At 40.8% G+C, this 14,658-nt stretch overlaps 1 protein-coding gene across 1 annotated transcript; it reads left to right on the top strand.

Annotated features, from left to right (window-relative positions):
• The first annotated feature begins 330 nt into the window (after nucleotides 1–330).
• Nucleotides 331–10,539, top strand: LOC118564604 (C-type mannose receptor 2-like). Its single transcript, XM_036143440.1, has 5 exons — nucleotides 331–504; nucleotides 8,856–9,075; nucleotides 9,200–9,541; nucleotides 9,690–9,784; nucleotides 10,023–10,539. The coding sequence occupies exons 1-5, from the start codon at nucleotides 436–438 to the stop codon at nucleotides 10,134–10,136; spliced, it is 840 nt and encodes a 279-aa protein (XP_035999333.1). The 5' UTR covers nucleotides 331–435; the 3' UTR covers nucleotides 10,137–10,539.
• The last annotated feature ends 4,119 nt before the right edge of the window (nucleotides 10,540–14,658 follow it).

Genomic DNA, 14,658 nt, shown 5'->3' with positions numbered 1-14,658 from the left:
TCAGTAAAGCATCTCCTCATCTGCAGTATCAGAGAAAAGAGGGACAACACTCTGGAACAAATGGTGAAAGTTCTTATGTTCATCACTGCATCAGGCAAGTTTTTATGAAAATGTTAATTTGTTAATTTTATTTCTATTTTCCTGAGAGTTTCTGAAGTTTCCCAATTGCTTCTCTTCTGTTAGTTGCAGCACAGAAAGAAACATATCGTTAGGAAACAATTATTTTAGGTTTCCTTTTGATTTTTACAATGAAGTTGATTAAAACACATTTTTGAATAAATTTTTCTATCATGCTTTATGGGTTTTTCTGCAGCAGTGTGTGTCGTCTCCTCGCTTTCTTCTCATGAATATCATTTTATTTATGAGCTGAAGAACTGGACTGAAGCCCAGACGTACTGCAGAGAAAAGTACTCAGACCTGGCAACCATAGCGGACATGGAGGATGTGGGCATTCTGAACAGCATGGCAGATTTAACACAAATGGTCTACCCAACTTACAGCTATGTATGATTATCATTATTCCCGTGAATATACCCTGTGTTGTGGCTACATGAGCATTCAATAGTTATCTTCAAAATACATCTGTTTATATATATATATATATATATATATATATATATATATCCATCCATCCATTTTCCGAACCGCTTTATCCCTCATGGGGTCGCGGGGGTGCTGGTGCCTATCTCCAGCGTTCACTGGGCGAGAGGCGGGGTACACCTTGGACAGGTCGCCAGTCTGTCGCATATATATATATATATATATATATATATATATATATATATATATATATATATATATATATATATATATATATATATATATCTCATCCATTAAAACTAACAAAAGCTTTTGAAAGTAAGTAAGATTAAGTTTGCCAAATATCTGAATAGCAAGAGAAAGCTTTCTTAGGGCTCAAACATTATTCCTGGATATGCAGCCAAGTGTAGAGGTGTCATATCTAAGGTACCACTGACAGTGAAGATGGATGAGATAATACAAGAAGTAAAGGTGGAAAGGTGATGAAAGCAATAGAAACAAACAATAACCTTTATTGTCATTGTAACATAAATTCCTGCATTCTCAGGCCTAAAAGGTTAACCCATCCCCTTGAGGAGCAGTGGGCTGTCACTGTGTGGCACCCTGGGTCAGACATTCGTTTGCATAGACTTGCAATGCAAAAGAAAACAAGGATGTGCAAGATGCAGAGTGGAACATAAATATGGAAAATATGGTCAGGATGCAAAATGCTGTGACTGTCGAGGTGTTAGTGCTGGTTTTGTAGGGTGTCCTGTACAAATCCAAGCTAAGTAGATGCAGAAATATCAAATCAGGTTCTGATGCAGTTAAATACGGAGCCCCTAAAGGGACATGGAGGGAAAAAAAACTAATGCGAGATCTCGCAAAAACATTGCCAGATCTCGCAATAGTTTTTTTTCCCTCCATGTCCCTTTAGGGGCTCCGTAGTTAAAGGCATGAGGTACAGTGAGGCTGCTAAAGCTGAAGCAGCACAGGAGGTAAAACAAACAGAAAATAGGAACATGCTAATAGCGAAGGCATTTCCTCCAACAGCAGCTCAGAACCACTCAGAAAATAACCCATGGCTGAAGGAATTAAATGAAGACAGTTTGATTGCGAAAATAATCAACTTTGTGGCATTTATTATTAAAACTGTTAATGTGGCAATAAAAGGAAAGTGATCGAATTAAGACATAGTAGGGGCAGCTACAGAGACACTGGGGATTGACGATGTTATAGCCAAAATGATCCATGAAATGTTGAACCCGTCTAAACAAAATTGTCTCATGGTAATTAGCATCTGTATGGTATTTCATATCCTTCAGTGGAATGCCAGAAGTTTAATTTTGAAATGGCAAGAGTTCAAGAAAGATGAATTTGAATTCTAACCGGAAGTTATTTGTGTCCAAGAAACCATATTTAGACTTTATGACAGTTTACAGTGCAGTTAGATCGTCTTGAGAAAGATCGTCTTGGTGGGAGGATGTATGACATTTACTGAGGATAGTGTAGCGTATAAAAGTGAAAAATGCTACACAGGGATATGAATGTACAGTGACAGAATTATGTTGCACCAGAGGGAATATTAAAATGGTAGATTTTGATAATCATTGTAAAATTAACTATTCAAAATTTCATGACATTCTAGGAAGTGATGGTAGAAGAGAAATAATGTTTAAGGGTTTCAATGCTCATAATACTCTGTGGGGACGTGATCACAAAGATCATAATGGAGAGGTTGTTGAGGAATGAATTGAGGAAAGAACACTTGTGTGTATAAATAATGGAAGAGGTAGCAGAGTGGATGTTAAAAAAATAGTGTCATGTTTGCATCTTGCTCTGGTTTCAAGTTGTCTTGATTTGTTTACCGAAGAACTCAGGAAGCGCACACGGGACTAAAGTTTAAGAGTGTTATTTAAAGGAAGTGTGCTGGATGGTGGATGATGAAGACCGGAGGTTCAGGGCTGCAGAAGGTCAGGGATGTAGGTGATGGCAGGAGCTGACGGCCCGGAGAGAGAGAGTCTACACTCACTAGGTGCTGCTCGACTAGCAGGCCTCATAGCAACACCAGGACTCAGGCAGCTAGTCAGGTTAGCAGTTATCAGGAGACACCAGGACACAGAGCAGAGCCTTTCCGGAGCAGCTTGTCAGGTTAGTAATTCACCGAAGACACCTGGACAAAGAGCAGAGCTTCTCCAGGAACGAACAGCAGAATAAAAAGACTTACAGAGGGACTGGCATGGAGTGGTGGATAGCAGAAGATGGCCCAGTGCTGAACTGAAGGCAGAAGGAGGTTTAAATAGAGCACTTCAGAGGTGGAACAAGGGTCTGGCTTAATTGACTGGTAAATTGTTAACAGGTGTGACTGACTGCTGAGGAGGTGAAGTGAAGATGGCAGAAAATAACTGAAAACAATGAAAACTAACAATAAATAAAGTCAAACCAAACCCACATGAGATGAAAAAATTAAAATAACAGAGAAAAGAAGTCAAACCAGAACTCAACCATGACATTACCCCCCCCCCCCCCCCCCCCAAGGCCGGTCTCCGGACGGCCTAAAAAAAAATAAAAAATAGAATAAACTAAACAGAGCCAGGCTTGGTGGAGGAAAGGCAGGATGGAGGGCTAGGGTCAAAACCAAGCTGATCTAACCTGGGTGGTTGGAGGGAAGGTAGGATGGTGGGCTAAAATTAAACCAAAACTACCCACTAGGGCGAACTAACAGGGGTTTCTAACAACCCCTGGTAAACCAAACAAAGGGCGTCTAACAGATGCTGGTAGGCAAAACAAAAGGCGTCTAATCGACACTGACAGGCGAACATCGCCACAAGGCAAAAACGGGCATGAACAGGCGAACAGCGCCACAAGGCTAGAGGGAAGAACAGGCGTACGACAACGCCAGAGGGAAGGAACGGGCGCGCGACAGCGCCAATGGGAAGGAACAGGCCTATGGAAACGCCAGGGGATGTCCGCCGGGGGGCGTGAGGGAAACGCCGGGGCGTGAGGGAAGAGAACGCCGGGGCGTGCGGGAAAACAGGAACATCTACAACACCAAAACAGAGTAAACAAAAATATCAGAAACCTGAGGGTGATCAAATACACTAAGAAACAAAAGAAAATCTAAACGCCAGGAACCAGAGGGGGTCCTAACACGCCAGGGACGCAATAAATCTAAATACCAAACCATATTTCTCTTTTCACCCATAGGGTGGTATTATTTTAGTGCCTGGCCAGAAGTAGGAACTTGGTTAATTCTTGTTTACTCAAAGACTAGGGTGACCAGACGTCCCCAATTTCCGGGGACAGTCCCCGTTTTGGACCACCTGTCCCCGGCTGAAGCTGTCCCCGGAAATGTCCCCGATTTTACCGAAGGGGAAAAAATGTTACGGTAGCTGGTTGCGCTGCTGATAATATAAAGACGAGGAACAGAGCGCACCACTAGATGGCCGTAATGATCCCTTTGGATGTCAGATGCCATTAAAACGGAAGAAGAAGAAGAGCGCACCACTTTTAAAACAGAAGTGGAAATTCGTTGTCAACCGGTGACAACTGATGGTGAGCTGCTGTGTTATGGTAAGTGTGTTAATCGAGTCATTTTATTTGGATCGGGCTGATCCTGTGAGAAATGTTTGGTTTGTGTCCAGGTTAAAATTTATCAATAAAAAATAAGACAAGACCACGAGTTGCTGGACAGATTAATCCAGTTGTGTCTGACCTCCATAACCAGCCACACACACCTGGATTAATCAGCTTGTCCAGTAATGAAAGACAGGAAACAAAGGAGCTGCTGAAGTTCAGGCAGTAGTGGAGCTGTGCTTATAGCCCATTAGTGAGAGAAATTAATCTGCTACTTTGAGATGCACAGGCTCCTGATGCAGCCAGTTCACAGTAAGAAACATGTGTCACCCTTTACCTGTGGGCTTGACTGCTACTTCTTTTTTATGTTAATTCAGAAAAACCTATTTCTCATAGGTATGTAAACATGAACAGAATAAGTATTTGTTGCACGTTTTTGAAAAGGTGGAGGAACTCTGTCTCCACAGACAGCCACAGGCTAAATGTTTGTATTTACTGTTTTTTCCCCTCATGTCACTCTCCCCTTAGGAGGCAGCAGAGCTCTTTGCGCCCCACAAAATTAGAAAGCCCTGCTAACCACCCTTGACCCCCTCGCCCCCCCCCCCCCACCACCTCTTTGCCCCAACCCAGAGACACAGTTCTAGTTATCTATTAATAACACTGTTGATTTATTCACTCTATTAATCTTAGGATATACTAAAAGCGTGGAGAGGCATATTCCTGGCTTTTACACTTGATTTTTGTTGTTTAAATATGAATAAATATGTAAAAATAAATGAAATTACTGTCCCCATTACCATTACTGTCCCCATTTCCTAATTTCATCTTGATGAGATGTATTGATTTTTATCCACATGCAAGAAATGTCCTCAGATTTGATTTCAGAAATCTGGTCACCTTATCCAAGATGGAGTGTTTTAATTGCTGAATATTTTCTGTAGGTATGTGCATGCATTTTGTAAGTGATTTTGACTGTGTTGATTTGTGCTCTATAAGTGGCTCCGCTGAGATACGATTTTCCCATCTTTTCCCCTCTCTCTATACTCTCTCTTATCAGCGGGTTCAATCTTTTTGTTAAAACTCAGTTTGCGGTTTGTTTAAACTCCTCAGCCAAGCCGCTCCCTCTCTGAGCGAGGTACCACCCCACATCAGCGTTAATGTGGTTACGTCATTAAGACCGCCCCTTACGCATCACGCAAGGTGATGCATAAGGGTCACGTGTCGTCATAGTCGCCATCTTGGAAGGGTGTAACATATCTAAACTGTAGCTAGCTGAGCTGGACTAGCTTGTTGGAAAACATTAAAGCGTCCATCTGGATTCCCAAAGCTGTTTTGTCTGTCAATGCTGCTACTTTAAACGCCCACGTCTTGAATGTGATGTTTAAACAACTGTGAGTTGAACTAAGATTTGCTACATCTCATTTTAATCAATTTTTGACTTTTATTTCCACATATATTTTGCATGTTTGGTTAGTAGCGAGTGGAGTTCCAAGGTTGTTGAATCAGAGAATTACTGTAACAGGGAACTGCCTTTGATTCAATAAAAGCAACAACTTGGGGAATAGTAACTGTTTGTGTACATTCCAATTCACAGATGCATGGTCTTTCAGAAAATAGAGTTACCACTTTTCGTGTTTAACATCTGACATTAAAACAGAGACATTATCACTTCTGCTGAGTGTATACAGCTTCTGTGTATATATCCTTTTTACTTCTGATTTTACTGTATTATTATTTTGTCTGCACCATCAACACCAAGTCAAATTCCTTGTAAGTGCAAACCTACTTGGCGATTAAACTTGATTCTGATTCTGATCATTGGATTGGTGATAAGGAATACGCATTTAAACTCTAATTGCAGTTATATTGGGGTCTCATAGCTTGCTGGATAAATCTCTTCGGTCAGGAGCCGATCGGATAATCTTGTTCCAGCATAAATGAGTTCATCACAGCTAATTAATAAATGCATTAGTGCTATAAATTATTACAAGCTTATCACTGGTATCACCACCATTTGAGTCATATTTTGTTATAGCTACTATTTGAGTTTGAATGACCTATTATTAAAAATTATAATACCAAATTATAATTAATAATAATAATCATATTCAAAGAGCTTCTGGCATAACAACCTGCTTGCTCTGCCCATTCTCGTGGTTCTTCTCAGCCATTGATATTCACCAGTGATACATCCTTTTGCAATAGTTGTGGTCATATGGGCTACAGGCACATGTGAATGTGTATACGTATGTTTATAATGTACAGTATATTCATTTTGTTGCTTATTTGATGGACTTTTGAGTAAAGTAGGAATAAGGAAGACGGTTGGTTTTAAGGGCTAGAGGGAGGAGAAGGGGAATGATTAATAAAGAAGTTTCACTTCTACATACTCCTGTTCAGATAATTGTAATAATAATTATATATTTTTTATCCATAATGTTTGTATGTGTTAAACAGTGTTGCCATGTCTGCTTATGATAAGCATCTTTGGGTTTCTCTTCTTCTAAAGCTTGTAAATTCTGTAAGTTGTGTGTTGCGTTTTTTTGGGCTCGTTTCTGAAAGGGAAGTCACTTATTTGTGTTGCAAAATTAGTGACAAACACAATTTATAAAGAGACCTGCTCGCATTGCCATGCTACAGACACCGTGAGCATAACCAGCTGAAATATCCCTCTTATCCATCTTTCCTACCAGTAGACTTCTCAGTACGATCTGGAGTGCATCCTGCATCTCCGACATATTGGCTGAGTATTTTCTACTCTAGGCTGACGTAGGAGGTGACAGGAGTAAAGGCAGAGGGAGAAACTTTGCCTGTATTTTATGTAGATTACGGTTGGAATAACAGCCGATAACTGCTCAAAGCGGATTAAGCGGATAGTGCAGATACCAACCCATTAACCATACTTTAATGCTTATTAATTTTTCTCTGTTGTATCTGTATTTGGCAAGCTAAGGATTAATACCATTGCCAAATGAAGAACCCTGGAGTTACAGAGTGTCAGCACGTGCAAGAAGGCAGCTGTGCAAAACGTTTCTACTTCAAGGGATTAAGCTCCTGTCCCAGTTGCAAACAAAGTGTAAGACAAGAATGACCTGGAAATTTTACACACTTTTCCAGGCTTTTGAAAAAACGGTATGTATGCACAAAGATATGAATACTATGAAAATAAATATATAAAGAAATTATTGGTACTGGTGTGTACAAAAAGCGGATTATATTTGTGCATGAGAGTGAGAAAAAGAACAATAATAATACATATATACATTTCTTTAAGATGGCATTAACTTGGCCTCTGGTAATAAAGTTAAAAATCTTGGTGTTGTTTTCGACCAAGACATGTCATTTAAATCCCATATTAAACAGATTTCCAGAGTTTCCTTTTTTCACCTCCGGAATATCGCCAAAATTAGAAACATTCTGTCCAGGAGTGATGCTGAAAAACTAGTCCATGCATTTGTTACTTCAAGGCTGGACTATTGTAATTCTTTACTATCAGGAAGTCCACAAAATGCAGTTCAAAGCCTTCAGCTGATCCAAAATGCTGCAGCAAGAGTTCTGATGAAAATCAACAAGAGGGATCATATTTCTCCTGTTTTAGCTTTCCTTCATTGGCTTCCTGTTAAATCAAGAATAGAATTTAAAATTCTCCTTCTAACGTATAAAGCCCTTAATAATCAAGCTCCATCATATATCAGAGCTCTGATTACCCTGTATGTTCCTAACAGAGCACTTCGCTCTCAGACTGCAGGTCTGCTGCTGGTTCCTAGAGTCTCTAAAAGTAGAATGGGAGGCAGATCCTTTAGCTATCAGGCTCCTCTCCTGTGGAACCAACTCCCAGTTTTGGTCCGTGAGGCAGACACCCTATCTATTTTTAAGACTAATGTTAAAACTTTCCTTTTTGACAAAGCTTATAGTTAGAGTGGCTCATGTTACCCTGAGCTATCTCTATAGTTGTGCTGTGATAGGCCTAGGCTGCTGGAGGACATCATGGTCTAATTTTCTCACTCTACTGATTTCTACTGTTCTTCAGTCTACTGTTCTCCAGTTTTGCATTGTATTACATTGAAATGACTGTCCTCATTTCAGCTTTTAACTTTTTGCTCTCTCTCTTTTTCTTCATAGTAGGTACATCTGGTCTGGCGTTCTGTTAACTGTGACATCATCCAGAGAAGACGGCTCACCCGCTACTACCATCTAATGTAGAACAGATTACTAGATCAATGTGTGCTTCTGTGCTTTTTTGTCTCTCTTGTTGTGTCTCTGCTCTGTCTTCCGTAACCCCAGTCGGTCGAGGCAGATGACCGTTCATACTGAGCCCGGTTCTGCCGGAGGTTTTCCTTCCCGTTAATGGGGAGTTTTTCTTCCCACTGTCGCTTCATGCTTGCTCAGTATGAGGGATTGCAGCAAAGCCATGTATAATGCAGACGACTCTCCCTGTGGCTCTACGCTTCCCCAGGAGTGAATGCTGCTTGTCGGGACTTTGATGCAATCAACTGGTTTCCTTATATAGGACATTTTTGACCAATCTGTATAATCTGACCCAATCTGTATAATATGATTGAACTTGATTTTGTAAAGTGCCTTGAGATGACATGTTTCATGATTTGGCGCTATATAAATAAAATTGAATTGAATTGAATTTAAGAGGCAATAAAAGTATTTTGTCATGAAAACACATTATTTACATGGTGGATTGATGCGTCTAAGCGTAGTACGTACTACATCAGACAATGTCATTAGAAATAACTTCTGGTTTCCAGAGAGCCTGGATTGGATTATATGACGACCTGAACAGCTGGAGATGGTCCATGTCGGACTCAAAGTTCTACCAACAAGAGCAGAGGGAGTTCAGGAACTGGAAAAGTGGAGAACCAGACAATCGGCGCAGTGTGGAGCATTGTGGGTCGATGACCAGTGATGGAACCTGGCTTGATGAACCTTGTTCCTACACCCGCAGACCAGTCTGCTTTAATATCACAGGTGAACATGACCGTCAACCACAAACGAAATTATTACCTGTTCTTTTGAAGGTGATTTGTACATTAAATTATGTTTTAAATAGTTCCTCAACCTTTGCATGAATCTATAACTGGTCTTATTTCAGGGACGGTTGTGAAATTTGTTCTCATCAACACTCTCATGACGTGGACCGCGGCTCAGAAATACTGCAGGGAGTATCACTCAGACCTGGCCAGCGTGAGGAACATGACCGAGAACCAGAAGATTCAGGAGCTGGTACCAGCAGGAGGTATAGTCTGGATCGGTCTGTACAGAGACGCCTGGAAGTGGTCGGATGGAAGAAACTTCTCGTTAAGTTACTGGAACAGTATAGAACCCAATAATAATGCAGGGAAGGAAAACTGTGTAGCAGCAGTGTTTAATGATGAAGGGAAATGGGAGGACTGGACGTGTGATTTAAAGAGGGCCTTCATCTGCTACAGCTACAGTGAGTCTCCATCAGCCTGATGATGTTTTATTTGTGGAAGATGATGATCTGCTCCTGAACAGATGGAATCTAGTCCATCAATGTTCTGTTTTCTTAACAAACTTGTTCTCTTTGACTAACTGCTGATGAAGGCTGTTTGTTTTTAAAGTTCCAGTTTCAAAGAAGGTTTTGGCTCTGAAGCTGGAGAAAACCTCCAACCTGGATCTGAATGATCATGCTGTACTGGAAGAGCTCCTGAACCAGGTAAATCCTGATGGTTTTACACTTAATCTGCATCAGTCAGTTAAGCTGAGAGATTTTCCAGATGATCCACTCAGCAGTTTGTCTGCAGGAGAATCTGAAGATAGCTGTCAGTCCACTGTTCAAACCTTCAGAGGTCCACTTACTACAGAAAGACTCTGAACAAGAGCAAATGTTTAACCTGATAACATTTATTAAATAATTATATTAATTATTCTTCCTGTTGCTTATTGTGTCACAGCTGAAGCAGAAGCTGAAGGAGCAGGGACTGAATGAAGACATCCAACTGAGCTGGAGGAAGCAGTCAGATGGAAATGTTTTCCACAAAGAGAAGAACAAGCAGACGTCAGTTTGAGAGAAGTGGACCTGCTTCTGAAGAAGATCCTCCTTTCCTTTAACCTTCTGAAATATTGTTGTTTCTATAAGTTATGCTATTAACTACGATTGTCCTAATGTCAAATCATACATCTGTTGTATTTATGATGTTAGTTTCTAGTTAATAACATGTTTTATCAGATGGAGGACAATAGTTTCTCCAGGTCTTCAAGGAAACTAATTTCACTTCCTGGATGTAAGTTAGTTGTAGTAATTATACATAAATAGTAGTATTTAAAACAAAAAAAACAAAGACATTATTTAGTTAATCAGCTTTTTTTCATTATATGGAGGATGGCGGTGAATTGGGTCACAAAGAAACTGATCAGATAGTTAAACTACAGTCACACAATAGAAGAAAAATTTTCTTTAACTGAATAAAAACTAAACTGAAGTAATAATTTCTGGACCAATAGAGCAGAGATCCAGAGTTAGCTCACAGCTTCAGCTGCTTCAGCTAGGAACCACTGATCAGGCCTGAAACCTGGGAGTAGTGATGGACTCAGACCTGAACCTCCATCTAAAGACAAAGTGGACCTTCTAGAACCTGGAGAACATTTCCAGGATTAAACGACTGATGTCTCAGCAGGATCTGGAAAAACTGATCCATGTTTATCTTTAGAACTGATCACTACAACAGTGTTTTCACAGGTCTGCCTAAAAAGTGGATCAGACAGCTGCAGCTGATCCAGAACCTGCTGCCCGCATCCACACTAAGACTAAGAACGTAGAGAACATGGACCCGGTTCTGAAGTCCTCACTAAGACTAAGAACGTAGAGAACATGGACCCGGTTCTGAAGTCCTCACTAAGACTAAGAACGTAGAGAACATGGACCCGGTTCTGAAGTCCTCACTAAGACTAAGAACATAGAGAACATGGACCCAGTTCTGAAGTCCTTCCACTAAGACTAAGAACGTAGAGAACATGGACCCGGTTCTGAAGTCCTTCCACTAAGACTAAGAACGTAGAGAACATGGACCCGGTTCTGAAGTCCTTCCATGGCTCCCTGTATTTCAGAGAATAGACTTTAAAATCCTTCTGTTAGTCTATAATTCCCTGAATTGACCACTCAGGTCTTCTGGCTCCAGCCTGCTCTTCAGAACCAGAACCAGACATGGAGAAGCAGCATTTAGTTCCTATGCTCCACTGATCTGGAACAAACTTCCAGAAAACTGCAAAAGTGCTGAAAGCCTGAGTTCCTTTAAATCAAGATTAAAACACATTTGTTTATGATTAACTTTGACTGTTCTAGTTAAACTGTTTTTCTGAAACGTCATTAATTTAAGTTTGTAGTTCAACTGTTTTTAATATTTGCTTTTAGTTTCCATTTTCATTTTGTTCTACTTTTCATTCCAACTTGATTTTGTTTTTTTTTGTTTTTTTTTTGTTTTTCCCCCCTATATTTTAATCATGTAAAGCACTTTGCACTGTCTTTGAATTGAAATGTGCTTTACAAATAAATGTGCCTTACCTTGATCCAACAACACCTCACTGCTAACTGTGTAGATAGCTCAGTACATGGGAAAAGGCAAGGCAAGGCAAGGCAAATTTATTTATATAGCACAATTCAGTACAAGACAATACAAAGTGCTTTACATGATTAAGATATAGCAAAATAATAAAATGTAGATAGAAAAAAGAATAAAAGCAAGTAGGGATAAAATGTAGTAACGAAACAGAACATTAAAAACAGTAAAACTGTATAACTAGAACAGTCAAAGGCAATTTTAGGTCAATCATGTCTGTATTGAGATAGATTTACTGATCCGTCCATCCTTCCATCCTTTATCTGTTCATTCCTAATCATTGTCGTCTATCTCCTGCTTTGCTGAGGCAGTAGATTTGAATTTAAAGCAGGTAGGTGATACCGTCACTTATCATGTTCTTCTGTCCAAACTGACTCACTTTATATATATATATATATATATATATATATATATATATATATATATATATATATATATATATATATATAGGAAGGTGGAGAGAGAGATTTATGTGTGTATAATTTGTGTGTATATTAGATTAATATGTAACTGCAAAATATGTAAGTGCGTGTACATTTTTCATCCATTTGACTTCAGTTTAAATAGTTTTGGTTCTGAATAAATATGTGTAATCTGTCTGAAAGGTCACGATCACTGTAAACATATGATTAAAATGAGATCTGAGCTGCCTCCTATTCATTCTGACAGCAGCTGTCTGATCTGTGGTCTGACCCAAGATGGCCGCCCTGTAGGCACGTCAGCCTAGCGGCCGGCAGTGTCCAATGGGGCGTCTACGTATATGATGTCCATAGACATCATATACTGTTCTGCAATTTGCGTTGTTTGTCATTATTTCAGCTTTTAACTCTCTTTTTTTACTTTATAGAAGGTACAGCTAGTGGTGATGACGTTCCAGCACTTTTATTGAGAAACAGAGCAGAGATCACATAGATGGAAAGTAAATCGCACCTTACGGTCCCGCTGCAGTCTGCGTCTGCCCTGTCTCCGCCTGTCTCGCTTTTCGGCTCGACCTAATGCTGCACAGTGGCCTTGGCTTGAGACATAACAAAGAATCAGAATCAAGTATAATCGGCAAGTAGGTTTGCACTTACAAGGAATTTGACTTGGTGTTGATGGTGCAGACAAAAAATAAGAATACAGTAAAATAAGAAGTAAAAGGATATATACACGGAAGTTGTATACACTCAGTAAACTATGCGTTAATGTAACGCAGAAGCTTGTAAGTCCTGAACGGGGAAGAGAGACAGTGTTCAGTTTCACGGGCGGCTCTGGGCCTTGTTCATAAGACCGGTAGCAGATGGGAAAAAACTGTTGTTGTGGTGTGACGTTGTGGTCCTGATGGAACGCAGCCTCCTGCCAGAGGGAGGTGTCTGAAATAGTCTGTGACTGGGGTGAAGGGATCAGCCACAATCTTCCTGCACGCCTCAGAGTCCTGGAGGCGTACAGGTCCTGGAGAGATGGAAGATTGCAGCCAATCAGCTTCTCTGCAGACCTGATGACACGCTGCAGTCTGCTCTGGTCCTTAGCGGTGGCACCAGAGTACCAGATGGTGATGGAGGAGGTGAGGATGGACTCAATGATGGAGGAGTAGAGCTGCACCATCATTGTCCTTGGCAGGTTGAATTTCTTCAGCTGCCGCAGGAAGTCCATCCTCTGCTGGGTTTTCTTGGAGAGGGAGTTGATATCCAGCTCCCACTTTAGGTCCTGGGAGATGATAGTTCCCAGGAAGCGGAAAGACTCCACAGTGTCAATGGTGGAGTCACAGAGGGTGATTTCAATCTGAAAAACTCACAGAGAAAGAAAAGGCAATTAGAAGGATTTTATTGATACAATATTTTAAGTCTTTGGCGCTCAGACCTCGGCAGGAACATTAATGCTGAATTATACTTTAATATGCATAAGTAGATGTATGAGAACAGGGATGTTCCCCTCAGGTCTGAAACTGGTGGTGGAGTGGAGATAGAAGAAGTTTGTTCAGTCCATATGGTGATCTGTTTAAGATAGATGTCCAACTTGATAAACACAGGTTTGCATGAACTGTCCATGATGAGCAAACTTGAAGCGACTGTGGAGAGGAAAAACTCCCCTTTGGGAAGAAACCTCTGGCAGAACCGGGCCCAACATGGTGGTCTTCTGCCGGACCAATAACGAGGTGATAGGGAGTGCTGAAGACTGAAGGGAGAAAACACTCTGATGGGTTGAGGATGGAGGAACGTCTTGGAAGCTAGACGAACTCAGCAATGATGGTGGAGAAGGGGTTGGGGGTGGGTTGAATCGGACATCTGATTCGAAATCCGACATGCAATCCGTTTGCGCTTGCTGGTTAGCAGGCTGAGACGTGGATTTGAAGTTGCTTTTAAGATGAGCGCGGGATGCTGATTGGCTTCATGGAGGTGCGGTTCGTAGCTGATTGGCTCACATCAGAGGCGGATCGGACTCTGATTGAATGGAGGCAGGCGATGAGTTTCTTCGATTGAACTTGCGCTTCAGCTTCATTTCAATCTGAAAAACTCACAGAGAAAGAAAAGGCAATTAGAAGGATTTTTTTGATACAATATTTTAAGTCTTTGGCGCTCAGACCTCGGCAGGAACATTAATGCTGAATTATACTTTAATATGCATAAGTAGATGTATGAGAACAGGGATGTTCAAAAAATGGCGAGGTCAGAGCGTCTGTATGCTCATAAGGCAGTGTGACGGGATAGTGATTTAAATGGGAGATGATTAGGTGAATGAATGAAAGAAATGAACAAGCAGAAGTGAAGAGAGATGCTTTCTTGAGGAAGATATCTTGCGTATGCTTTCTTGCGGAAGATGTGAGCATAGATGCTTTTCTTGCGGAAGATATCTTGCGTATGCTTTCTTGCGGAAGATGTGAGCATAGATGCTTTTCTTGTGGAAGATGTCTTGCGTATGCTTTCTTGCGGAAGATGTGAGCATAGATGCTTTTCTTGCGGAAGATGTCTTGCGTATGCTTTCTTGCGGAAGATGT

Source organism: Fundulus heteroclitus, chromosome 1, assembly GCF_011125445.2.
Source record: "Fundulus heteroclitus isolate FHET01 chromosome 1, MU-UCD_Fhet_4.1, whole genome shotgun sequence".
Classification (NCBI taxonomy): domain Eukaryota; kingdom Metazoa; phylum Chordata; class Actinopteri; order Cyprinodontiformes; family Fundulidae; genus Fundulus; species Fundulus heteroclitus.
Note: the sequence above shows the minus strand (reverse complement) of the source record. Positions and strands in the feature narration are given on the sequence as shown.

Bases quoted from the DNA above. Each gene is read 5' to 3' on its own strand.
- LOC118564604 (XM_036143440.1), top strand. From the start codon at position 436: ATGGAGGATGTGGGCATTCTGAACAGCATGGCAGATTTAACACAAATG. The intron at 9,076-9,199 runs GTGAACATGACC...GTCTTATTTCAG, and splicing joins AGTCTGCTTTAATATCACAG to GGACGGTTGTGAAATTTGTT. The intron at 9,542-9,689 runs GTGAGTCTCCAT...TTGTTTTTAAAG, and splicing joins CTTCATCTGCTACAGCTACA to TTCCAGTTTCAAAGAAGGTT.